Source organism: Loxodonta africana, chromosome 2 (assembly GCF_030014295.1).
Source record: "Loxodonta africana isolate mLoxAfr1 chromosome 2, mLoxAfr1.hap2, whole genome shotgun sequence".
Classification (NCBI taxonomy): domain Eukaryota; kingdom Metazoa; phylum Chordata; class Mammalia; order Proboscidea; family Elephantidae; genus Loxodonta; species Loxodonta africana.
In genome coordinates, this window is record NC_087343.1 from 211,755,442 (window position 1) to 211,779,550 (window position 24,109).

At 52.9% G+C, this 24,109-nt stretch overlaps 1 protein-coding gene across 8 annotated transcripts; it reads right to left on the reverse strand.

The window, feature by feature from the left end:
- Positions 1 to 201: 201 nt before the first annotated feature.
- DRG2 (developmentally regulated GTP binding protein 2) lies at positions 202 to 23,263 on the reverse strand. 8 transcript variants are annotated; one of them, XM_064279401.1, is made up of 15 exons: positions 23,070 to 23,228; positions 22,280 to 22,428; positions 21,886 to 21,966; positions 17,910 to 18,070; positions 10,673 to 10,762; positions 10,332 to 10,392; positions 8,508 to 8,598; positions 8,084 to 8,156; positions 7,870 to 7,960; positions 6,247 to 6,344; positions 5,838 to 5,914; positions 4,477 to 4,565; positions 3,593 to 3,651; positions 1,363 to 1,416; positions 203 to 984 (listed from the first exon to the last, which is right to left on the reverse strand). In XM_064279401.1, exons 4-15 carry the CDS (start codon positions 17,961 to 17,963, stop codon positions 898 to 900), a joined length of 924 nt encoding a protein of 307 aa, XP_064135471.1. In that variant the 5' UTR covers positions 17,964 to 18,070; positions 21,886 to 21,966; positions 22,280 to 22,428; positions 23,070 to 23,228; the 3' UTR covers positions 203 to 897. The 8 variants fall into 8 exon arrangements, with proteins under 8 accessions (XP_023395504.2, XP_064135471.1, XP_064135470.1 ...); XM_064279400.1 differs by having other exon boundaries at positions 21,886 to 21,969; XM_064279402.1 differs by lacking the exon at positions 21,886 to 21,966 and having other exon boundaries at positions 23,070 to 23,229.
- Between the last annotated feature and the right edge of the window lie 846 nt (positions 23,264 to 24,109).

Consider the following 24,109-nt stretch of genomic DNA (forward strand, 5'->3'; position numbering starts at 1 on the left):
CCGAGTCTGGTCTTTGGCCTTTTGAAACCAATCCCCCAGGGTAATATCCCTCACATTCTCCTGTCACCCCAGGCTTGGGTCTGCTCCCCCATGGGCCCAGACCAGACCCACTGTGATCCCCTGGCTCACTGCTGCGCCTCCTGCCCCAGCCCGGCAGCAAAGGTCACCAAATCTGCAAAAGTACAAGCTTTTTCTCTCAGTCGGAACATGAATCGTTCTTTATTTCAGGAAGAAGCTGAGAGATTGGGGGCTTAGAAGCAAACACAGAACCCAAACTTGACAGCCCAGCCCCAGTGAGCAGGGTTAGGTCCAGGGACTTTGTGCTGTGTGTGGGTTGCCCAGGGGGAGCTTAGAGGGGAGGCACTTCAGACACCTCTCAGTCTGGGAGGGAGTAAACTGGACCTTCAAAGCCACTGACCTACCCTGATTTCCACCACAGTACAGCCCTGTGGAGGTGAGGGACATGGGGGTTCTGGTCCTAGGGAACCCCCACACCCTAATGTCAGAGAATCTGGCAGAACTGAGGAACAAGATGCCTTGACAGTAGCCCACAGCCAGGGACCCAGGATACCCAGCTCCCTGCCCTGAGCATCCGAATTAGGCCCTGACTGGGGGGCAGATGGGCAGCTTGCTCGCTCAGTGCCCAAAGGAGCAGGCCCAGGGCTCCAACTCAGAACCACATCTGAGAGTCAGTCTCAGGGAAAGCTCCAGCCAGATCCAAGGCCTCCACTGTCTTCTCTCTGCCCCAACATCACCGGCTGCCTAGTGAAGAAACTTCTGGAAACAGCAGAGACTCAAGGGACCTGTTCTGGGGTGTGTGTATCTGTATTTCCTGTTTGGGCTCTGGCGTGTCCCTGTGGTTTGACTCCTTAGGGAGATGGAGGGGCGCCAGCGCCCCTACTTCTTGACGATCTGAATGACGTCCTCATGCTCCATGGTGTGGGTCAGTCCCACCCGCTGTGGGCTGTACTTGGTGCTGGTGCCCTGGGGTGGGGGCAGAGGGAGCCCATGAGGGGAGGAGCTCCAAGCAGAGGTGCCATGCCATTGTGAGATGGACAGACTCCACTGCGGGGGAAGTATCACTGGAGGAGGGCAGGGATGTGTACGGGGGAGGGCCCAGAACTGGCAAACCCCACAGGTCCCAGGCAGCTGGCCATTTTAGTGGTCCGACTACCTCTGAATCTCAAAGCAGGAGGGGGTGCCCAGCCTATGCCGAGGTGGGGGAGGTGAGCATACACATGCTGTGGAAGGGGACAGACACACCAGGGCATGTGTCAGGTACAACACCCCACACCTCACTCCCTGCATAACCCAGGGACCTCTGTCAGGTATAATCCCCCCCCGCCCCATCCCAAGACTCACCCACACCAGGGCGTATTTGAACTGGCTGGCCAGCGACCGGTGGATCCGATGGCACTGGTGGATGAAAGAGTTAGACAGGAGGTGCAGATCTGCCCAGCCCCCAGATGACCTCGCTGTAGGCCTGAAGCCCTGGGCAACACGCCAGCAAGTACTGCTTCACAAGGCAGGGGCTCAAAAAGCACTTGCTGAGTGAGAGGTGGCCAGGCCCCAGATCAACGGGTACCACTTGCTGGACTCAAACACAGCCCTACCCATGGCTGCGGTGGTTCCAAAGACCGCATTTCCAGGTCTTTCTAGGAGCTATAATGCCAACTTAGAAATGTTCTACAGCCCAAGAGAGGGCAGTCAGGGTCCTGGTTACAAATGGCCCCCGCCTGCCCTCCCCCCATACTCTCAAGATGTTCTTGAATGTTCAAGGGTGGCTTTTCAGGACATCCTACCTCTGCTTGCTCACTCTCTCAGCCCTCTTGGCTGCAGTTGTGACCTGGTGCCTCCTGCACCTCATCACCCATCTCCCCACACTGTCCCCAGGGCAGCAGGCACCCTTTAGCACTCCTGGGTAGGGATGAAGGTCCAGGAATACCGGAAGTCTCAGGAACCCAGAGGAGACCTTGGAGGGGCAGCCAACTCTTCCGCTGAGAATGTGGATCCCTGGTTGTCAACATGATGGTCAGGCACAGTTAGGGGTGGGGTGGACAACTTGGTCTGGCTTTCCTACACATGCCCACATATCTTACAGACCCTGGGCAGAACACGCCCTTTGAGCCAGAAAGCAACACCTCAACCCAGCCTCCACGGGGAAAGAGGAAGGCACAGGGCGCAAGAAAACGTTCTGAGCACACATGGGAAGCCAACCTGACCAATCTCCTCTGGGTGACCAAGGATGCCTGGCCTGACAACAGGGTCCTGCTGCCAGGAACTAGTACCGATACCCACAAATCCAAGTCCGGCACTCATCTCTCCTACATCACAGAATAAAAACTGATGGCCCAGAGGTTGGCTCTAGCCTGCAACTGGGTTTGAGGTTCTATTCAGTTTGCCTAACATTAAAAAAAAAAAAAAAAACTAAACGCACTGCCAATGTTTAAAGAGCAGGTCAGAGTCACAGGGATTCCCAGCTTTTCTGGAAACCCTGTCAGCTTTGGAGCACTGAGCTGGTGCTTCTCGGAGGCAGACGTGTGCGCGTGCGTGCACGCGTGCGTGCTCTCCAGTTTGCCACAGTCCCCACCACGCCCTAGTGTCTGACACTGAGGCCAAGCGTTATCAGTAGGAGCCATTTACCACTGAAATGCTCTACTGCTCTTGTGGACAGAATTATTTCTCGGTATTCACATTTCCAGCAATAGGGGGCGAATGGAAGTTCATCCAAGAAGGCTGTATTTTTCAACACAGAGAGAGCATACTTCTCTGGGGACTGCAAGACACCCCTTTCCTTGGAGTCCTCAGAAACTCTCATTTTTGCTGAGCCCTGCAGTACCCTCTCTGCCAGCCAGGGCTTACATTCACAACCCTTTCGTAGGGAGGTTACCAGCACCCCGCCAGGCTGTAGGCTCGGTGCGTCACCACGGCCCTGTGAGATAAGCCCCCCCGGATGAGGGGCATGAAGCAGTTTGAGTGGAGGAGCTCGGGTCTGACCCCAGGTCTGCCTGGCTCCAATGTCTACCTGGATTGTCTGCTTTGGGTCTCTGTTGCCAGCACCCATGCTATAATAAAGTACCGAGGCAGGGGCAGGCCTTTTACTTGTACTCCAGGGTACCCAGGACAGTTGGTGCCATGGGAGGGAGGCACCTGTGGCAAGGTGACCACTGAAGGAACAGGCTTCTTTGGGATAAAGCATCCTCTGCACCCATCAGCCTCTTCGCACACCTGGCTCCAGCACCTGCTGTCCTTGACACTGTGCTCTGGCTGAGAACTTTCCATACTCTGTCTCATTCAAATGCAGTCCTCCTAACTACCCACTGAAGTCAGCAGCATTATCTTCATTTACAGGAGAGGAAGCTGGGGCTCAGATATGCAGTCAGGCCTGTCCAGGCTGGCCCTCAGCCACTTTGCCACCATAATAGGCTTCATCCAAGGGCCAGCGAAGATGAGCCTGAGCCTTAGCTGGAGAGCCACAGCAGACAGAGCCCCAAGAGGCTTGGAGGGAGGGCCCTACCCCTGTTGAGGCCCCAGACAGACAGGTGCAGGCAGACAGAGCCCCAAGAGGCCCAGATGGAGCACCCTCACTCACCACGTGCTCCACGGAAGCCCCTTTCCGGAGGATGATGGCATCTGTGAAGTCTGGTCTCTCTGTATAGTTGGAAAGATGAGAGGAGAGTCAACTGTGTGGCTACTGCTCCTGGACAGCTTTGTAAAAAGCCATGCAGGTGCAGAGGCTCCTCTGGTCCCCATAGGTCTCCTAGGCCTCAACCTAAACCTCGCCCCGCAAACCCGCTATTCAGGACACCCTCCATATAGACCCCTGTGTCAGCTTCTGCACAACATCGACCTCAACATGGAAAACTGAATGAGCCAAACCCAGGACTCATGCTGTTGGCGGTCCGGCAACCATGACGGTGCTGAGACAGCCACGCAGCGGTGCACCTGGACTGCCACAGCCGCTGCTCTAGTTGGGGAGTCCACCCTCCCACCTGTGACAAGGTCAGGGCTGATGCAGACTGCTCGCACTTGCCACCGGGCCCCCGGGTACATGGACCCCCTGGTATGTAGCACCCCAAGTACATGGACCCTTCAGATATGTGGCCCCCTGGTATGTGGGCATGTGCATAGAGGCCTGTGAGCACTCAGAGCTGTAGGAAGGTGAATGCTGAGCCAAGAAGCTAAGTTCTTGTGGCCTCAGCTGCCTAAAGCTTCTGATGTGGGACTTCCTGGTGGGAGGGAGCCACAAGGAAGTTAATACTGTACCCGTAGGGAACTCAGGGCAAGTTTCTATCAACTGCGCTCTGCATCCCCACCCCGGGTAACCTGAAGACCAGCAGCCCACAAAGACTTGGACAGAAGTATCTCCCAGCCTGGGGTGGGAGCAGCGCTCAGGTTCCAGCACGGCACCAAGCGGGCTGGGCCAGGGTCCTCGGGTGCTACGTGCAGAGCATGGCCTTGAGCCTCCTGACTCACGTCCTCTCTTCTTGGTGTAGATGCAGGTCAAGGCCAAGTACTCCCAAAGCATCTCCAGCAAGTAGTCCAGGTTCAGCTTCATACCACAGCTGCAAGAGGAGGACCCATGGGCCAGAGGCCGGGGTTCTACTTTCCCGGGGCTGGAGGACCAACTGCCACCTGGCTGGGGCACAGGGCCCAAGGCAGTGTGGCCCAGCTGGCACCGTAGGGAAAACAAGCCCATTACTGTGACAGCAGCGTGATGCCTCGGCTGCCAGTGCCTCTTGGCCCCAGGTCATCACCACACCTCCAGAGCTACCTATCTTTCCTGGAGGGGGGTTGCTCTGTCATTGGCAGAGGGCGTCCAGAGGTTGGACTTTCCTGCTGGTACCTGCCATGGAAGACTGGCGGGGCTGTGGTAGGCACTGTGGGCGGATGCCAGGAAATGCTGCTGTCCACAGCTCATCCCCCTACTGGGGGCCCAGGCAGTCCAGCAGTGATGCCAGCACCATGCAGAGGGGGAGCCCAGCTTTGGAGGTAGCCAGACCCCATGGACTGGGCTTGGCCATTACAGCTGTGACCCCAAGCAAATATCTCTCTTCTAGAGGGTGGTGGTGGGTAGAGCACGGTAAGGGGGTGGGGTGCCCAGCCCAGTACAAGCACTGCCCGTGCCCCAAGGATGCCAGTCCTCAGGTGGCCCTGAGGGAGCCTGGCAGACCTGGGACACAGCAGGCCAGGCGCTGAGGTGGCCCTGAGGAGCCCGTCAGGCCTGGGATGCAGAACTGCCCACAGGACAAATGCTCCGTGCACAGCTGGGGCTGCCAGGAGACAGTTCTCCCACTCAGGTCCAGGACCCCCCACTGGCACCTGTCACCCCTGCCTGTCCCCCAAGTGTCTTGCCACTGTTGGCAGAGCTCACAGAGAAGCTACACAGCACCTGTGGGCTGGAAGCAAGCCAAATGAAGCACAGGAACAAGAACACCCCAAAAGAGGAGACCTTGGTGGGTACAGTGAACCCACAGTAAACACACCGCTTGCCAAGAAGGACAAGGAGTGGAGCCTGGTGGGGCCCGCAGCCCGCGAGCACACTCTCTCTTCCCTCTGAGCTGTGGTCGGGCAGATGCCAGGAGAGTACTCATGTCCTGGCCTTCCTGGGGACTGTGGTTAAATACTGCACCTCTAGCCTTGTAGATGAAATCCACCTGTTTTCTCAACCCAAGGTGCCGGACACCACCCAGCCCACCTGGACAACTCAGGCTGGCTTTGCCAGTATAGCACTAAGTGGAGCTGGAGAGAACCACATCCTCATGGCCATACTGATCAGAACACAGGCACCCCTTGGGGCGGCCAGGGGTACTGGTGTGCAGGGTACCATGCCTCACCTGATGACTACACTGTTGGGCTTCCGGGCCAGGCGGTCCACTTCTTCCATTGAGATCTGGTCAATTTTGTTGTACACCTGGTTTTAAAGGTGGAGGTGAGGTTTGGGGAAGGAAGGAACAAAGCAGTCAGAAAGGTCCCTCAGTGGTCACTGACCTGCCAGCCCTCCTACGGCTCTGACCAGAAAGGTCGATGTCTCCCTGCCTGGCTCAAGGCTTGGGGGGAAGGCTAAGGGACTTGGGGGCACCAGCTCCCCAGAGAGGCAGGCTAGGCTAGAACCCTGGCTTCAAGCTGTACATGTCTGCAATACCTGCCCAGCACTGAAGCACAGAAGGCAGCGGGGGCAAGAGGAGGGACTCCTGGGGACCTAGGCTCCCACCCCCACAGGTCCTGGGTGCAAGCAGCACTTACATACAAGCAGGGCATGTACACACGGTTGCCTACAATGACATCAATGAACTCGTCAGGGGAGCAGTCTTCCCGGAAGAGCACTTCAGCATTGAAGATCTCTGAGGGCTGGGATTAAGGGCAGCCTGCATGCCAGCGACACCACACGCCCCTTGGCTGGCAGAGCCCAGACCATGGGCTGGCTGGAAGGGACCACTGCATATGTGCTGGAGAGGCTTTATGGGATTTTAAGGCTTGGGAGAACCTCTACTTTTCTTTCCTTTGAAAGTAACTATAATATATAAAAGTCTCGGTCAACAAATAGTTGAAATCTTTGCTACTAGGCAGAACAAAAAAACTTGGTAGACGCTTCAAAGCACCTGTGTGGAATCCCAGACTGTTCCTGAGGTGTCCACACAGCCCTGGTCCTCGTCCCGGACGGTCCCTGTGCTGTCTACACAGCCCTGGTCCTTGTCCCAGACTGTCCCTGAGGTGTCCACACAGCCCTGGTCCTCGTCCCAGACTGTCCCTGAGGTGTCCACACAGCCCTGGTCCTCATTCCAGGCTGTCCCTGAGGTGTCCACACAGCCCTGGTCCTCGTCCCAGACTGTCCCTGAGGTGTCCACACAGCCCTGGTCCTCGTCCCGGATGGTCCCTGTGCTGTCTACACAGCCCTGGTCCTTGTCCCAGACTGTCCCTGAGGTGTCCACACAGCCCTGGTCCTCGTCCCAGACTGTCCCTGAGATGCCCACACAGCCCTGGTCCTCATCCCGGATGGTCCCTGTGCTGTCTACACAGCCCTGGTCCTTGTCCCAGACTGTCCCTGACGTGTCCACACAGCCCTGGTCCTCGTCCCAGACTGTCCCTGAGATGCCCACACAGCCCTGGTCCTCGTCCCAGACTGTCCCTGACGTGTCCACACAGCCCTGGTCCTCGTCCCAGACTGTCCCTGAGATGCCCACACAGCCCTGGTCCTCGTCCCAGACTGTCCCTGACGTGTCCACACAGCCCTGGTCCTCATCCCAGACTGTCCCTGACGTGTCCACACAGCCCTGGTCCTCGTCCCAGACTGTCCCTGAGATGCCCACACAGCCCTGGTCCTCATCCCAGACTGTCTCTGAGGTGTCCACACAGCCCTGGTCCTCATCCCAGACTGTCCCTGAGGTGTCCACACAGCCCTGGTCCTCGTCCCAGACTGTCCCTGAGATGCCCACACAGCCCTGGTCCTCGTCCCGGATGGTCCCTGTGCTGTCTACACAGCCCTGGTCCTTGTCCCAGACTGTCCCTGAGGTGTCCACACAGCCCTGGTCCTCGTCCCAGTCCTGAGGTGTTCATACAGCCTTAGCTTCTCTGGGCCAAGAACCCCGCTCCTCGGGGCGAGTTTCCCAGAGCCCTCTCGTCTGTTTTCCAGATGTCACCAGGGCTGAGTTGGCCTTGAGGGCAGCACATCCTCTCAATGGACACCACAGGTCTCAGTGTTTGGGAGGAGTCAGGAAGCCATCCTGGAACGAACGGCTGAGCTCTGGGCAAAGGGAGCCAGAGCAGGGTGCTCCTGGGGCAGGCTAGGGTTTCCCGGGTGGTCTGCTGTTGCCGGGGCCATGAGCCTCCCGTCCCGGGGGGCCTCGCCTCCCTCTTGGGGAAGGATACTGTATTCATGCAAGATGAGCTGCACCAGCTTCTCTGAGCACTGGGTCAGGGTGACTGTCGAGTTGAAGGAGATGCCACCGCCCTTCTTGGGCTGCAGGAGGAGAAAGGAAAGAGGAGCCGCTGATGAGGGCAACAGAGGTCCAGGTGCCTTGGCCCCTGGCTGGAGCCATCCCGCCACCCCGGCACCTCCGGCCTGCAGGTCGCAGGGCCTCACCTTGAAGTAGATATTGGGCTTGTGCTTGTTGAGGCGGATGCCCACCGATTCCAGTTCCTTCTCCAGCAGTGACCTAGGCAGAGCCCCGTGACAGCCCTTCACCATCGCCCTCAGGGGCCGGCTCCTGCTGCCCTGGGCTCCCCCAGGGTCTCCCTGCTGACCCAGATGGACACCAACCGCCTCCTCCACTTCATCCCCGGCCACAGTCTGCCAAAGAGCTCCTGGCTTGGGCTTGAGCTGGTCCAGCACCCCCACAGCCCCACCCCCAAAGGCCCTTCTGTCCTGGGGGAAATGCTTCGTGGAGAGACTGCGCAAGCAGGGTCACATTAAGTTCAGACCGCGGACAATCCTGCCACTGCCTCCCGGTGTGAAAGCCAGCAGCAGCACACCAGCCTGCCCCCTGCACCTCCTCGCCCCTGCTGACCTCTGCACCTCTCCCTTGGTGGCGTCCAGCATCATGATGACGACATCAGCAGTGCGTGCCACAGCAATCACCTGCCGGCCACGGCCTTTCCCTACCCAGGCAGAAGGGATGCGATCACACCGTGGTGAGGCTCGGGGATGCCTCCCACCCACCCTGCTCACAGCCCAGGGCACTCCTCCATGACCTCAGGTGGGACCTGGAGACCCCCAGCCAGCCCATCGTGCCCCAGACACCTGTCCTTTGCCCATCATGCCCCAGACACCTGTGACATCTGTCAAATGCCACCCAGGGCTGTGACTTTCTTGGCATTCTTCTTTAATCCACTTCCTGTCTTGTTTATGCAGACTTACTTTAGAAGGAAATACAACACCACTACCCTAAGCAGGATAATAACAACTGGCATTTTTGAGTGCTGTGTGGCACGCCCTGTGCTAAATGCATCATAAATATTTCCTCACTTAGTCCTCAAAACTTTCCTGTAAGGTAAGTATTATTATGCCTGTTTTACAGATAAAGAAAACTGAGGCTTGATCATAAAGCTAGTATGGGTTGGTTCAGGATTTGAAATTGCATTTGTTCTTTCTGCAAAATGGTTGACAGGACCCCACTCAAGGCTGTAGAATGGATCAAATGAGGAAACACAGGAGGTGCTTGGGGAGCTGTCACAAAGGCCAGACCCCATTATGATTAGGCAACCAGAGAAGTCAGCATCTTGCCAAGGTCACACAGAGAGTCAGGGACCAAGGGAGCAGCGCCAGGATCCAGGTGCTGTGGTTTTAAACCAGCATCTGCCTCCCTCTTCTGAGAACAAGGAAGTTGGGCCAGGTGACCTCCCTGGGCAACTATGTCAACTCTAAGCACAGTGCCCTTCCCCCATGGTAGCCCAACCATCTCCAGGTCCCTGAGATTCGGTGTGACGCACTGGCTGGGACAACAGATTCCTGGGATCTGTCACCATTCCCACCCCCACCCCACCCCACCCTGCCCCACCTCACCCCACACCACCCCACTCAAATAGGCAGGCCTTGCTTTGCTGAGCCATTGGGGGCTGGGAGGGTGCAGAGGGGGCACTGGACACCAGCGGGGAGCTTAGCACCAGAGAGGCTGGGCTGGAGCCCCAGCTCACCCATTTCACCGCTCAAGAGGGTGTAGGGCAAGCCCTTACCTATCTGCCCCTGAGAATATACAGCCCAGGTCACAGGGCCTTTGTGAGGGTTCCTGAGACAATGGTCAGCATCAAGTCCTGGCCCTTGGCAAGTGCACACCCACCACAAGCTGTTAACCAGCCCTATGAAACTGCCAGAGCCTGTTTCATAGTCCCGCACCCACTGCCGTCACCTGCCATAAGAGGTCACAGGGGGTTCCCACCTCAAAATTAAAAAACAAAACAGGCAGGACGACAGAACTAGGAGCATAGTCTGAAGAGGTCAGCTAACAAGTATCCACTCCATGCTGGGACCCAATGGAGCAAGATGGAGTGAATGCAGTGGAGGCAGGAAGTCAAGCCTGTCCTATGAGCTGTGTGACCTTGGGTGGGTCATTTCACTTCTTGGGCCTTACTTTCTAGAATTAAGATGGGTGACAACCTGCCCCCCAGCCCCTGAACTATATAAGCCCCTTAAGAAGTAGAGACTGAGGGGCCTATGGCGGGGGCCTCTCACCCTCTACCCATAAGCCCTCGACAGCCACGCCCAGCTGCAACAACAGTGAGGCCAGTGTGTCCAGCACGTCCCAAGCCCGTGGTGGTAGGAGGCTGGGTGCTGAGCTCTGGCCCTGCCCCCTAGCCTGCCATTCTGCCCGCTCTCCACCTGTTCCCTTTCCCACCTTGTGCCGCTCCTTCGATGATTCCAGGCAGGTCCAGCAACTGGATGTTGGCTCCTTTGTACTAGGACACAGAGTGAAGGGGAAGATGAGGATGGCGCCAGCTGAGACCCCACCACTGCCACCCTGGGAAGAGCCTGTCTGAACCCCTGATGCCCGCAATGGCCCCCAGCTCAGGGGCTATGCGATTCTGGCTTCTGGGCAAAGACTCTGAGTTCAGAGCCTCTTCTCTGTGGGGACGCCCACTCCTCATACACATGCACACTCGTATGTGACAGCCATGCACGGAGCTTAAACACAAGCACCCTCCCTCTCCTCCTGGTACCCAGCAAACCTCCACTCACTTCAATGACTCCAGGGATACACGTCAGGGTGGTGAATTCATAGGATGCAGCTTCGCTGGCTGTGGAGGTCATTAAACTCAAGAAGGTGGACTAGGAAAGAAAAAGAGGTCATTCCTTTTAGGTGTCTCGTTCCAGCCTCCTTGGAGAATCCTTGAGGGTCGGGTGCTGGGGGTGAGGCAGCAGGGAGATGCTGTCCTCACTCTTAGCCTGTAAACTGAGTGGGTGTGAAAAGGACAACTGCTTGTGCTTGGAATGTCACCTCTGGTGCTGCCCAGAGGGCCCTGCACTGGAGGATCATCAGTGGCCTCAAGGCCCTTCTTGTGGACAGAGACCTAGTTTCTAAACAGGTTTCTTACATATACCAAGGGCCTTTCTCTCACTCCACACATCCCTCCAGACCCACCCGGGCCCAGAGAGCTCACAGCAGGTGGCACCCCAGCAGCACTCTAAAAACTGGAGCCCAGACTTGCTGCTCACCCAGGGAGGTGAGATGTGTGAGGAGGTTAGACCGTCAAGTCTGGAACAGAGAGAGACAGTGGAAGGAAAACAGGTGGGGGATGAGGGGTAGGGGAGCTGGCAGGGGGCTAGGGTATGAAAATTTACAGTGCAGTTCACTTGGGGACTGGAACCATGGCTCGGCTGGGAGGTCGGGGGGGACCTACGCAAGGAACCACATCCGCTGAGCCTCAGTGTCCTCAGTGTCAAACGGGCACTGCTGCCTCTGCCACGTAGGCCTGGAACACACTGAGAGCCCAGCCACCAGCAGTGGGCAGGGCTGGCAAGAAGAAGCGAGCTGATTCCCAGTTAGGCCCCTATTCTAGTCAGCAGGCCTGGAACAAGAAGCCTGAGCTGCTGAGCTCGGACTGGGCCAGCACTGCCGGGACACCACCTCCATGGCTGGGGGTGGGAAGGCTGGGGGAACGCTTGGCCACATGCCCACAGAGTCTTAGAACCCAGAATGGGGCAGATGAGGAAGCCCACCAAGTCTTCCACGTGAACACTCTCAGCTCTGGGGACCACCTGGAAACCTGGGAACAATGAAGAGTCACTGGGGCCGAAGGGCATAGAGAGACACTGGGTCCCTGTCCTGAAGGTCAGCCTCAGGGATACTGGCCTGGCCTGTGAGGGTGAGGGTCCTAGACCCCCATGGTCAGAGAGCCCATATTCCCCACAGGGCCCAGACTCTGAGGTGCAGCCCTCAGCACCTAGAGTGGCTTGGCTTCTCCCAGCTGGGTTTCTCACCTGGGAAAAGAAGTCCTTAGCAGGCTGGCAGGCAAAATCAAAAGAAAAGGCTCAAACTAGTGAGTAATGACGCTCAAGAGTCAGAAACTGTGACAGTTCCCATCACCTGGTGAGATGGAGGGCACCATACGGTAGTTGAAGGGCAGACACAGCCTTTGTCCCACCTCCCAGGCGGGACTGTTGTTTAGGGAACCAGGCAGGCCCCCAGTATGAGAAGCATTATTTTACAGGATATCTGCTAATAAATAAGGAAAGAAGATGGGAACTAGACAGACACCATTTTATAACCGCGAATAAAATGGACACAAGCAAGGATGATCCAGAGTGTCAATATGGCTAACTGGAGGCTGACAGGGCTGGATTTGGTACGTTACCGCAGTTAACACCCCACAGGTTACTTTTCAGTTGTGGGGGGAAATGTAACTTTACAGTGGAGGATACAGGCTGCCGTCTCCTTAATCTAGTGGTCCTGGAGGTACCAACCAGCTACTAGCTGTTTCCTCACGTGACGAAAACTGAGGCGCCCACCCTCTCTTATGCTGCAGCCTGACCAATATAAACACCTAACTCGCAGCTCACAGAAATCACAACAGACCAAGGAGCAAGCTCAAGGCCATCACAGGAGGCACCAGACAACTCAGGGCACAGACTTCCTTCAGGACAGTGGCCTGGTCTACCAGCAAGCCTGGCTATGACAAAAGGAACTGTTTGAAATCAAAGCAGACTTAAGGGACAAAATCCACAGAGCCACATGTGGTCCCAAAATGGAGCCAAGGGTGGACAGACCAGCTGCAAAAGTCATTTTCAGGTTACTGACGAAATCAGAAGATGGTCTGGGCATTCGTTGATATTAAAGGATTACTGTTCATTTGTTTGCTGTGATATAACAGTTTGTGGTTAAAAAGAAAATGTCCCTATTCTCTGGAGATAAAAGCTTAAATATTTAGGGGTGCCAATGGAATAAAATTGACAGTCCAGAAATAAACCCACACATCTATGGTCAACTGCTTTTTGACAAGGGTGCCAAGTCCCTTCGATGGGGAAAGAAAAAGCTCTTAAATGTGTTGGGAAAAATGGATTTCCACATGCCTCACACCATACACAAAAACAATTTCAAAATGAATTAAGGACCTAATTGCGAAAATTAAAACCATAAAATTCTTACAAGAAAATGTAGGGGCAACACTATCAGGCCTAGCTTTTAACAATGGATTATCTAATATAATAAAAGCACATATAACAAAAGACAAAATACATAAATTGGACCTCATAAAAATTAAAAACTTTTGTTCATCAAAACCTTTTCGAAAAAAGTAAAAAGACAAGCTACTGAATGGGAGAATATCTTTGAAAACCATGTATCTGACAAGAATCTACTAACCAAAACATATTTAAAACTTAAACAATTTAACAACAAAAAGACAACCCACCCATTAAATAGGCAAAGGACTTGAATAGACATTTTACCAAAGAGGACACTCAAATGGACACCAAACACATGAAAAGACGCTCAACACCATTAGCCATCAGAGAGGTGTAAATCTAAACCACACGAGATACTATTTCACTCCCATTAGGATGGCTAAGATTAAAAAAAAAACAGAAAATAACTAATGTTGGTGAGGATGTGGGGAAATTGAAACCCTTATCCATTGCTGGTGAGAATGCAGAATCGTACAGCCATTGTAGAAAGCAGAGTGGCGGTTCAGCTAAAAACTAAAAATAGAACTCCTACATGACCCAGCAATTCCACTCCTAGGTATATACCCTGAAGACTTGAAACAGAGACTCAGGCCTGTACACAGATGTTCACTGCGGCACTATTCACAATAGCCAAAAGGTGGAAACAACCTAAATGCCCATCAGCAGGTGAACGGATAAACAAAGCATGGTACGCACACGCAATGGACTACCGCTCAGCCAGTAGGGGAAATCAAGCCTTGATACACGGTACAATGTGGATGGGGCTTGGAGACATTATACTGAGCAAAATAAATCAACCACAAAGGGACAAATATTGTATGACCATACTTATATAAAAAGACAAGAAAAGGCAAATGTACAGAGACCAGAGTTTATTAGTGCTCACCAGGGGCAGGAGGGCAGGGGGAATGGTTGTTGTTAGGTGCCATGGAGTCGGTTCCAGCTCACAGCAACCCTATGGACGACAGAACGAAACCCTGCCTGCTGCTGCACCATCCTCACATGCGGGGAGATCGGGTGGTTTATTGATTATGGAGCACTGAGTTTCGGTTTAGTGACAGAAAAATTGCAGCGATTAAGGGTAAGGCCGCACAGTTGATTATTTTAAGTGCTGTCAATAAGCTGTACACCTACAAAAAGCTGAATTGGAAAAAAAAAACTTATGGATGAAGGGTCTTGATGTCTGCAACTTCCTCTCAAATAGATCACCAAACACACACATATATGTACAGAAAAGAGCAATTATGGCAAAATGTCAATAACGAATCCAGATGGAAGGCAGACTGTACTTGTTCTTTCAACTCTTCTGTATGTTTAGAAACGTTTATTACACAATATTGGGCAAATGAGAAAGGACCAGAGACACAGAGTGTCAAGAATGGGAAGTATTCTACCCTTGGGGCAGAGGCATGGCTGGAGTGGAGGCCTATTGCAGTGGGCTGTCAGCTCCTTCTGAGGGGCTGCAGAAGGCCCTTCCCCCATTCCAAGTGTCTAGCTTAAGTGATCTCAGGGGCATGAGTACCCCGTCACTAAAAGAACAGGCCTGAAGCTTTATGTCCCTCACATTTAAGGCAGAGCTGTAAAGGGCCAAGTGGATGGACTATAAATGGTGTGGAATAATAACTGCAGGGGGCTCTGTGACCCCTCCATTCATGACAGCCTCCACTGAGGTAGGGATCAGCTTGCCAGCCTTTCCCCCACATTCCAAGGGAATAAAAACACACAGCTGCCCTCTCAACAGGCAGAGCTGGGTTCAGTTCCAGGGGAACTTCCTGATGGTAAAGGATGGACCAAGCCCTGCAGCCACGAGAAGGAGAGCTGTTCAGGCCCGGGACAGCAACACTGGGCCAGGTCTCCAAGGGGAGGAAGATGGGGTGATGTTGGATGCTCTCCCCGGCCCCCAGTCTATACACTCAAAGTCTCTACTTTCTTTCCAGGAAGCAACGCTGTCATGGCCCAGGACCATCCCTCCGGCATCCACTCTTATGTTGCCTGTTTCTGCCTCCTGAGCAGAAGCACAACCCTTTCTCAGTGCCTTCAGATGTCACTAACACGGCAGCTCTCCACAGGCCACCTGAAACCACCTGTGCTCGCTATTTTGTTTTCCTCTTCCCTGACCTCTCTGGTTGTCCCTGCTCACTGCTCTCTATGTGCCTGTCCCTATCTGGCTCCTCCCAGTCCTTGGATGGCTTCTGGCAGCTTCACTAAGTGAGGAAACCGAAAGAACCAATGTGGTGAGCACTGTGTGTAACCTAGTAGCTTCAGAAGCTGTCTAAATTCACGAGCGGGGAGGAAAACCAAGATCAGTCCAAAGCTAGTTCCTATGAGGTAGAGGTCAGACATAACTCCAGTCTCCAACTTTTTCACCTTTTCTGACACCAGCCGACCCCCCACAGCACTCTCTACTTCTCTGCTGGGTTCGATAATTCATTGCAATGGCCACACAGAACTCACAGACCATATTCACAATTATGTGGTTTATTAGGGAAGTAAAAGGCTACAGGAAACCCTGGTGGCATAGTGGCTAAATGCTGTGGCTCCTAACCAAGAGGTCAGCAGTTTAAATCTACCAGATGCTCGTTGGAAACTCTATGGGGCAGCTCTACTCTGTCCTATAGGGTCACTATGAGTCGGAATTGACTCAATGGCAATGAGTTTGGTTTTCTGGTTTTTAACAGGCTACAACTCGGGATCAGAATCAACTTGGAAGTAACAGGATACAACTCAGGAGACAGAATTCAGTTCTTCAAGCAGGACAGCTTGTTTTCAGCTTCTTCTTGGCTATGCCTACAGGCAGGCCTTCTCTTGGTCATATCCACCACTGGGCCTTCTCTCTTGGCCTTGCCCATTGCCAGGCCTTCTCTCTCGGCCGTGTCCATCGCTGGGCCTTCTCTTGGGCCTCTACCCTGCTTGGGCAAGTGTTACAGCTCTTTTGGCTCTGTTGACAAGTGCTTGGAGGCAGCCCACTCTGCCAGCAAGCCTCCTGCCCAAAGGTGCTCAGCCCTCTTGCTCCATGGGTCAGCAAGCCCACTGCAGCTGTCTTGCACCGGTCTCCTGGTTCGTGCCGCTCGCACTGCTGCACCGACCTCCCATTATCTCCAGCCATCTTCAGTGCTATAGCTCTCTCTCCTGTGTCTAGGAGGTTCTCAGCGCACGGGCCCTGGGTCCAAAGGACGTGCTCCACTCCATACTCTTCTTAATGGCAGTGAGGTCCCCCTCAACCTCTGTGGGATTGGCCCTTTTATAAACCTCCCCACCAAGACCATGAACTGACCAATCCCCTTGGCAGGCCACAGTCACCTAATGTGCATACAAACAAAAAAAACCCCACAAGGGTTTTACACACCCTATTTGCATAGCAGACTAACCAATCCCTTTGCAAGACTGGCCTAGCAAATCATCTTGGCAGAACTACAAACCCAAAGCAAACAGGCCATATATAAAGAGAAACCCATTGCACTGCAGTGTGCCACACTGGAATAACTCATCTTCGAGTCAAAGTCTGATGGAGGCCAGGGGCTTGGCCACACCTATGCTGATGTCCAGAGACTTTTCTTCTTCTCTTCGGATGCACAGGATTAGGATGCGGGAAACTGGACTTTCAGTCAAGTGCGTATAATACCCACCTGTTCAGGTTACTAAGGCACTAAGTCTATAACAGCTAGCTCCCAACGTATTTATAACTTTCATTTATGGTGACTTTTCCATCCTAACTCTACCTGGCTCTGCTGGTTACTAAAATGATACTATTTCCTGATCCACCCAAGAGAGGACATGGAGGAAAGGCACGCAGCTGGGTACTGATGACCAAACCCCACTGGAGGAGAACGTTCCTGAAGATAAGCAAGCACTTCAGTGCCCTCAGGTAAGAATCCAATATCTACTTGCCCCAGCACACGGCCCAGCTCTGACACATTGTAAACGTGCACAGGCAGTCTCTGGGTTACAAATGTCCAACTTATATACAAGCTGTAGTTTCCAATCAATGCCCATAAAGCCTATCACATTAAAAATTTGAGGTACAAACGATGGTTCATAATACCTTGTATAAAAATTAAACCAGTAAGGATCTTATGCTAAACTCAGAAGCTTGTAGAAGAAACCTTCTAGAATAAAACCTGCAGCGGCTCCCTCTTCACTCAGAGAGAGGGCCCACGTCCTTCCAGTGGCCCTTGAGGCCTCTATCTTCTCTGACGCCTTCCCTACTGCCTCCTGCCACTCACTCAGGTGCAGCCACCCCAATCCCTTGAACACACTAAGTGAGCGCCTGTCTCAGGATCTTTTCACTCACTCTTCCCTCTGTCTGTCACGTTCTGCGCCCAGGAATCTGCCAGCTCCCTCACTTCCTTCAGGCCTCTGCTCACAACCTAAGCAGAGAAGCTTCTTGGGACTTGGTTACAAAGATTAATGAAGCCCCATGTTCACCACTGTCTCTCCATAGCACACTTTACCACTTGACAGACCATGTGTTTTACTTCCTTTGTTTACTGCCCTTTCTCCCCAAAGAAGTGAATTCTGTGCGGGCAGGGGCTTGGTCTGCATATCCCCTGCTGTGTCTCCGGTACTGGCCCAGTGCCTGCACATGGGGTACGCTCAGTACGCACACGCTTGTGCATGAGGGTAAGCAGGGAGGTCAAAACTGCGGGGGCGGCAGGGGTGACTGAGTCTTCTCTGTCCCTGAAGTAAACCCTGGAAGGCAGTGAGGGGAGGTGTAGACAGTTGTCTGTGTGAAAGGAAATGGCCTCCTGCCTTCCTCCCAGGGCCCACACAGACAGCAATGACCATCACTGACCTTACCCACAGAGGGAAATCCAATCAGTGCCACGCGGGCATCGCCTGACTTCATCACATCGAAGCCCTCTCCTTTGGACGAGGCCGATTTGGATGGTTCCAGAAGCTGAGCCCGATACTTGGCAAGCTTTGCTTTCAGCAGGCCTAGGTGATATTCAGTGGCTAAAAGACAAAAAGCAAGACACGGAAGGTAAGTGTCCAGGGTATCCAAGCCCCATGGGTCAGATAAGGCCTGTGTATGAGTAGGTCCTGGCCGGAAGCACTAGAACCAGACAGCAATCTCTGTCGGGGAGGCGACACGCTCTGTTTAAAGCACCCCCACTTCTCACTTCTTTTAGAATAAACCCAGGCTCCTTGTGAGAACTGCCGGCCCTATGTCAGTGGTTCTCAGCAGCAGTGGCACCACTCCCAGCACTCTGCAGACACCAGGGAATGTTTTCCATGTCACTCAGACAATGAAGTCCCCTGCTGGCATTTAGCAGGAAGGGGCAGGGAAGCCAGCAGCCCTACGAGGTCTGAGTCAGTCCTACACAGTCAAGAACCATCCCAAGTTCTACGTGACTCTTCATGTCCCTGAAGACATTCAACCAGAACACTCCTTAGAAGCAGAATGGCAAGACTTCAGCTGGCTTACTTTGGACATGTCATCAGCAAAGACCAATCACTAGAAAAGGACATCAGGGTTGATAAAGTAGAGGGTCAGGGAAATCCTCAGTGAGATGGACTGACACGGTAGCTCCAACAATGGACACATACCAATGACTGTGAGGACAGCACAGGATCCAGCAATGTTTCGTTCTGTTGTACACGGGGTTACCATGAGTTGGAGCCAACTCAACGGCAGCTAACAACAACAAGACACCCACAGAGGGAAAGCCTGGTTTCAGATCACTGGAGCCTAGAATCTAACTCTATTTTACGTATAAACACAGGGCATTTTTTTGTAGTTTTAATATATGCTGAAATTTCCAGGGGTATGTCAAGGGAAGGCTATGTTTTGTTTGAAACTTGACCTAGAACTGCTCACCATTTTGGAAAACCATGCTGCCAACAGTGATGCCTCTTGTAGAGTATCCCAGTCACCAACACAGGGTACCTGCATTGGGCTGCGCTGGGGCTGCCACCTTCACAGTGATTCCACCTGGAGGTGCAAGCATCTGACAGCTTTGTTATCTCCCCCAGTGTGAATTAAAACTATTTTTATTATAAATTATTTTTCTTTTCCTCTTCCTTTGTATTACAATTAGACCACTACGTTGATTTTTGAAAAACTATATATGCCCATAAATTATACTATTAATTGGGAATTTCATTTGAGGACAATAAAGGAGATGTTACAAAACCTTTGCTATAAAAGGGGTCCTGGTCTGACGAGATTGAGAAGCAGGGCCTTATGTGACCTGGCCCCTGGCAACTTCTCCAACCACATTTTCTACCACTACGTTCCAGCCACAGCCACTTTGTTTTTCGAAATATGCTGACCTCATGCCTTCCTCAGAATCTTTGCACTTGCTGCTCACTCCATTTCAACCTAGCTCCTGCTTATTTGAGGTTCTGGGCAAGCAGAGGTTGAGAGCCTATACTCTGCAATCAGCCTGTGTGTGAACCCCACCCTACTATGAATGGCTGTTTTACTTTGGGAAAGTTATTTAATCTTTCTGTGCCTCAGTTTCCTGATCTGCAATATATGAATGCTAAGGGCAAAATGGAAACCCTGGTGGCATAGTGATTAAGTGCTATGGCTGCTAACCAAAAGGTCAGCAGTTCGAATCCACCAAGCACTCCTTGGAAACTCTATGGAGCAGTTCTACTCTGCCCTGTAGGGTCGCTATGAGTCGGAATTGACTTGATGGCAGCGCGTTTAAGGGCAAAATACACTTCACTGGATTTTTGTAAGGATTAAGAACAATGTTTGGCACATAGTAAACCAAAAACCAAACCCGTTGCTGTGAGTGGATTCCGACTCATAGCGACTCTATAGGACAAAGAACTGCTCCATAGGGTTTCCAAGAAGCAGGTGGTGAATTCCAACTGCCGATCTTTTGGTTAGCAGGTGTAGCTCACCATAGCTCTTAACCACTGCACCACCAGGGTTCCAGCACATAGCAAACACCCAGTAAAGCCTGGCTATTATTATTATTATCACCTACAGTAACCACAAAGGAGCCCTGGTGGCACAACACTTAAGCACTCAGTTGCTAACTGAAAGGTTGGTGGTGCGAACCCACCCAGTGGCTTAGTAGGAGAAAGACCTGATGATCTGTTTCTATAAAGATTATAGCCTAGAACTGAGACTAGTGGGACCCTGGAGGTTATGGTCCCCGGACCCTTTGTTAGCCCAAGATTGGAACCATTCCCAAAGCCAACTCTCCAGATAGGGATCAGACTGGACTATAAGATAGATAATGATACTGGTGAGGAGTGAGCTTCTTGAGTCAAGTAGAGGCTATGAGGGCAACTCCTGTCTGGAGGGAGATCAGAAGGAAGAGGGGGACAGGAGCTGGTTGAATGGACACAGGGAATACAGGGTGGAGAGAAGGAATGTGCGGTCTCATTATGAGATAGCAGCTATGTGTACATAGCAAGGTGTGTATAAGTGTGTAACTTTTTGTATGAGAGACTGACTAGATTTGTAAAATTTCACTTAAAGCACAATAACAACAACAACAAAAAGATTATAGCCTAGAAAACGCTATGGGACAGTTCTACTCTGTCATATGGGGTTGCTATGAGTCAATACCAACTCAACAGCACCTCACAACAACATGAAGAACTTAGAAGAAATACAAACACAAAGCTCCCTAGAAGTGACGGTGAGGCTTTGGCTTGCTTATTTTGGACACGTCATCAGGAAAGACCAATCTGTAGTAAAAGATATCATGTTTGGTAGAGGGTCAGTGAAAATGAGGGAAACCCTCAATGAGATGGATTGACACAGTGGCCCCTAGAGTGGACTCAAACGTATCAACAACTGTGAAGACAATATGGGACCAGGCAACATTTCCTTCTGTTATACATAAGGTTGACATGAGTTGGAGCCCTCTCGATGGCACCTAACAACAACAACAACAACACAGTAACCATCACCACCCCTGCCCCTCTGGGACCATGATCCTATTTGTCTCATGGCACTTATCACTACTTGAAAGTATCTTGTTTCTTTATGTGTCTGACTCCAGTAGGGCGGGAACTGAGACTGCTATAGTTATAGTTGTATCCCCAGTATCTGGCACAGGGCAATGTTCAGGAAATGTTTTAGCATGTGAATGCCACAGTCAAGAATGGGCAACAGTCAGGTTCACAGATGCCTCCCTGTGGTCCAGCTCATAAGATTCTGAGCATCTCTGAAGGGAAGGACTAGGTCTTAATCATCTCTACCTCACTCTCCTCCTTCACCACTGCCACCACTGAGGCCAAAGCTGCAGCATCTCTGCCCCTCGGGGCTTCCCTACCACTTCCCTTACCTCCCTATAGATGACACTCCACACTGCACACGGGAGAAACTTTTTAAAACAGACCAGACCTTGTCTCTCCCCTGCTTAAAACGCTCCACTGGCTCCCATTGTTTAGAACATAATGCAGAGTCCTCCCCGTGGTTGGTGAGGCTCTGTGGGATTGGCCCTTTCAGTCTCGACTCATGTCCTCTCATCTCCCATCACTGTGTGGCAGCCACAGACCTTCTAATCCTTGAACAGCCAAGCTCACTCCTGCCTTGTGGCCTTTGCACTAGCTCTCCCTCTGCCAGAAACAGTCTTCCCCCAGATCTTTGCATAGCTGGTTCCTCCTTCTCATTAGGTCTCAGCTCAAATGTCTCCTTGGCATAGTGGTCTTTCCTGATCATTTAATCTATGTAGGACCACTCCCCCCTCCCCACCCCTCCGCACTCTGCTATATGACCCTGGTTTATCTTCACAGCCACTCTACGGCATTGGGTTTGGTTTTTTTTATCTTCACAGCATTTATCACTGTGGAATTACCTTGTTTATCTGGTTACTGGTTTACGAATTGTCCACTGGAAGGCCAGCTCCATGAGGGCAGGAACATGTCTGTTGTGTTCACTGCTTTAACCGCAGTACATAGCAAGGGCGCAGTAAAGATTTACAGAAGAATGAAAGAAGAAAATGCTGAGATTCAGTTTCCCAACTCCTCAGTTGTCAGACTTGAATGGAGCCAAGGGAGGACGGACATTGAGATCAAGCACCTAGTGCTCCTCGCTTCCTACTCCTCTAATGCTGAACCACCACACAGCTGGACTCGTCAGGCATGAGGCCTCACCCACCTTGGCCCATCGCATCTCCCACTATTGGACCTACTGTCCCTCCTGCTATCTACATGGCTCTTCTCACTTACCTATGAACACACCATGCTCACCTGACTCCCATGCCTTTGCCTCAGCAGTGTCCCTCGCCTGGAATATCCTCCCCTCAGCCAGCTCAAGTTCCGCTTCCTCCTGGAAGGCTTCTTGGGTTTCACCAGTGTTCTCGCTTCACCTCTCCTCTGAGTTCTCCAGCCCTTATAATCTGAAGCCAGTTTTGGGGCTTCATTATGTGCTATCTCTGTTGGGGTGTTTACTTTAAATACTGAGTTTTCACCATGAGCCCAGCATTTTGCAAACCCTACTTAACAGTGCTGTGAGCTAAGGTGGGCAAGAGGTTATTATCCCCATTTTCAGATGAGGAAACTGAATCTCAAAGAGGTTGAGTGTCCAGGGCTTCGCAGTCTGGGTCAACCCCAGGCCTGTCAGACCCCAGCGTCCTGATTCCCTCCATTCCACCTCGAGGCTCGCAGCTGCTGGGTGCGGCTGTTCCTAGAAGTCTCTTTCAGGACTTCCCAGCACAAAGTCCCCAGACCCAACCACTAGGAGACCCAGGTTCGAACCCCGGCCCTGCCTCTCTCTGGGTTAAGGGCTTGCTCTGTGAGCTGGATTTCTCTGGTCGGTCACCGGTCTGGCATTGAGCAGACCTCCCAGAGGCGTTTGCAGTCAGACCGGGTCGTGAGACCCGCACCCGCCAGGCCCTGCCTCGGGGGCGCTGGGAGGCCTCAGCCCCTGACTGGCACTTCTTTGAGGCTCCCAGGCCCGCCCCAGTGAGGTTGCTCCCCCATTCTGCAGACAGGAAAACTGAGGTGGGCAGAAAGGGAGGCCACACCGGCCGGCCCTCACCCTTGTTCTTCTGCGTCCGAGCGATTTCCTTCTCGATCTCCGAGATCTTCTCCAGGATCCCCATGGCGGCGGCTAAGATGGGCCCACCGGCGGCGGCACCTGCACCGGGAATTTCGGCCGGAAGGCGGCAGTGTAGCAGCCCGCGCCCGGAAGCCCACTGAAGAACAGCGTGCTTGTGGGCGCCCGGTGCTCTGGGATTCAGAGTCCGGGCGGATGACGTTGAGCGCAGCGCCAGACACTCTTAGTTCCGCCAGCTTGCTCGGAGGTACTGGGAGCCGCCACGGAGGGCCGGGGCGGGGCCGACCCGAACAGGGGCGGGGCCGTGGCGTAGACGGCGGTAGGCCTGTCCTGAGTCTTAAAGCGTGGGTCCTCAGGCACAGCGTTCTGGTGGCGTAGAGAAAAGGCTCTGAGTTGAACGCCTGGTGGCAACGCCTGTCATTTAGTGTAGTGGTTAAAAGCGGGTCCCCATTATCACCATAACCGAGTGCTGCAATCTAGCATTACTGGCTTATGTAAAAGGAGCCCTAGTGGCGCAGTGATTAAGCTAACCGAAAGATTGGCAGTTTGAATCCACCACCTGCTCCGCAGGAGAAAGATGTGGCAGTTTCCCTAAAGATTAAAAAAAAAAAAAGATTACAGCCTTGAAAACCCTATGGGGCAGTTCTACTCTGTCCTATACAGCCACTATGGGTCGGAATTCAGTTCGCAGGCAATGGGCTTGGGCTTGGGTTTTTTGTTTGTTTGTTTGATTGTTTGCTGGCTCTGGGCTAGGTAAGGCCCATTGCAAGCTTTGAGCTTGCCATTCTCATCCGCAGTTTCTAAACCGAGGTCACAGCTTGTGCAAAGTTCCTGAGCCGTGGCTCAAGCTGCTGAATGGCAGGGCTGAGATTTGAACGCAGGGCATTCCATTCCAAGGCCAGTGACCCCAGAGTGACTTGGTAGGATGTGGGTAGAAATATTTGCATATGAGGTTTCTGGCGATATACTGGAACACCCTCTGGGCACTAGGGCTCCCTACAACTGTGAAGGGCCTCCACTCC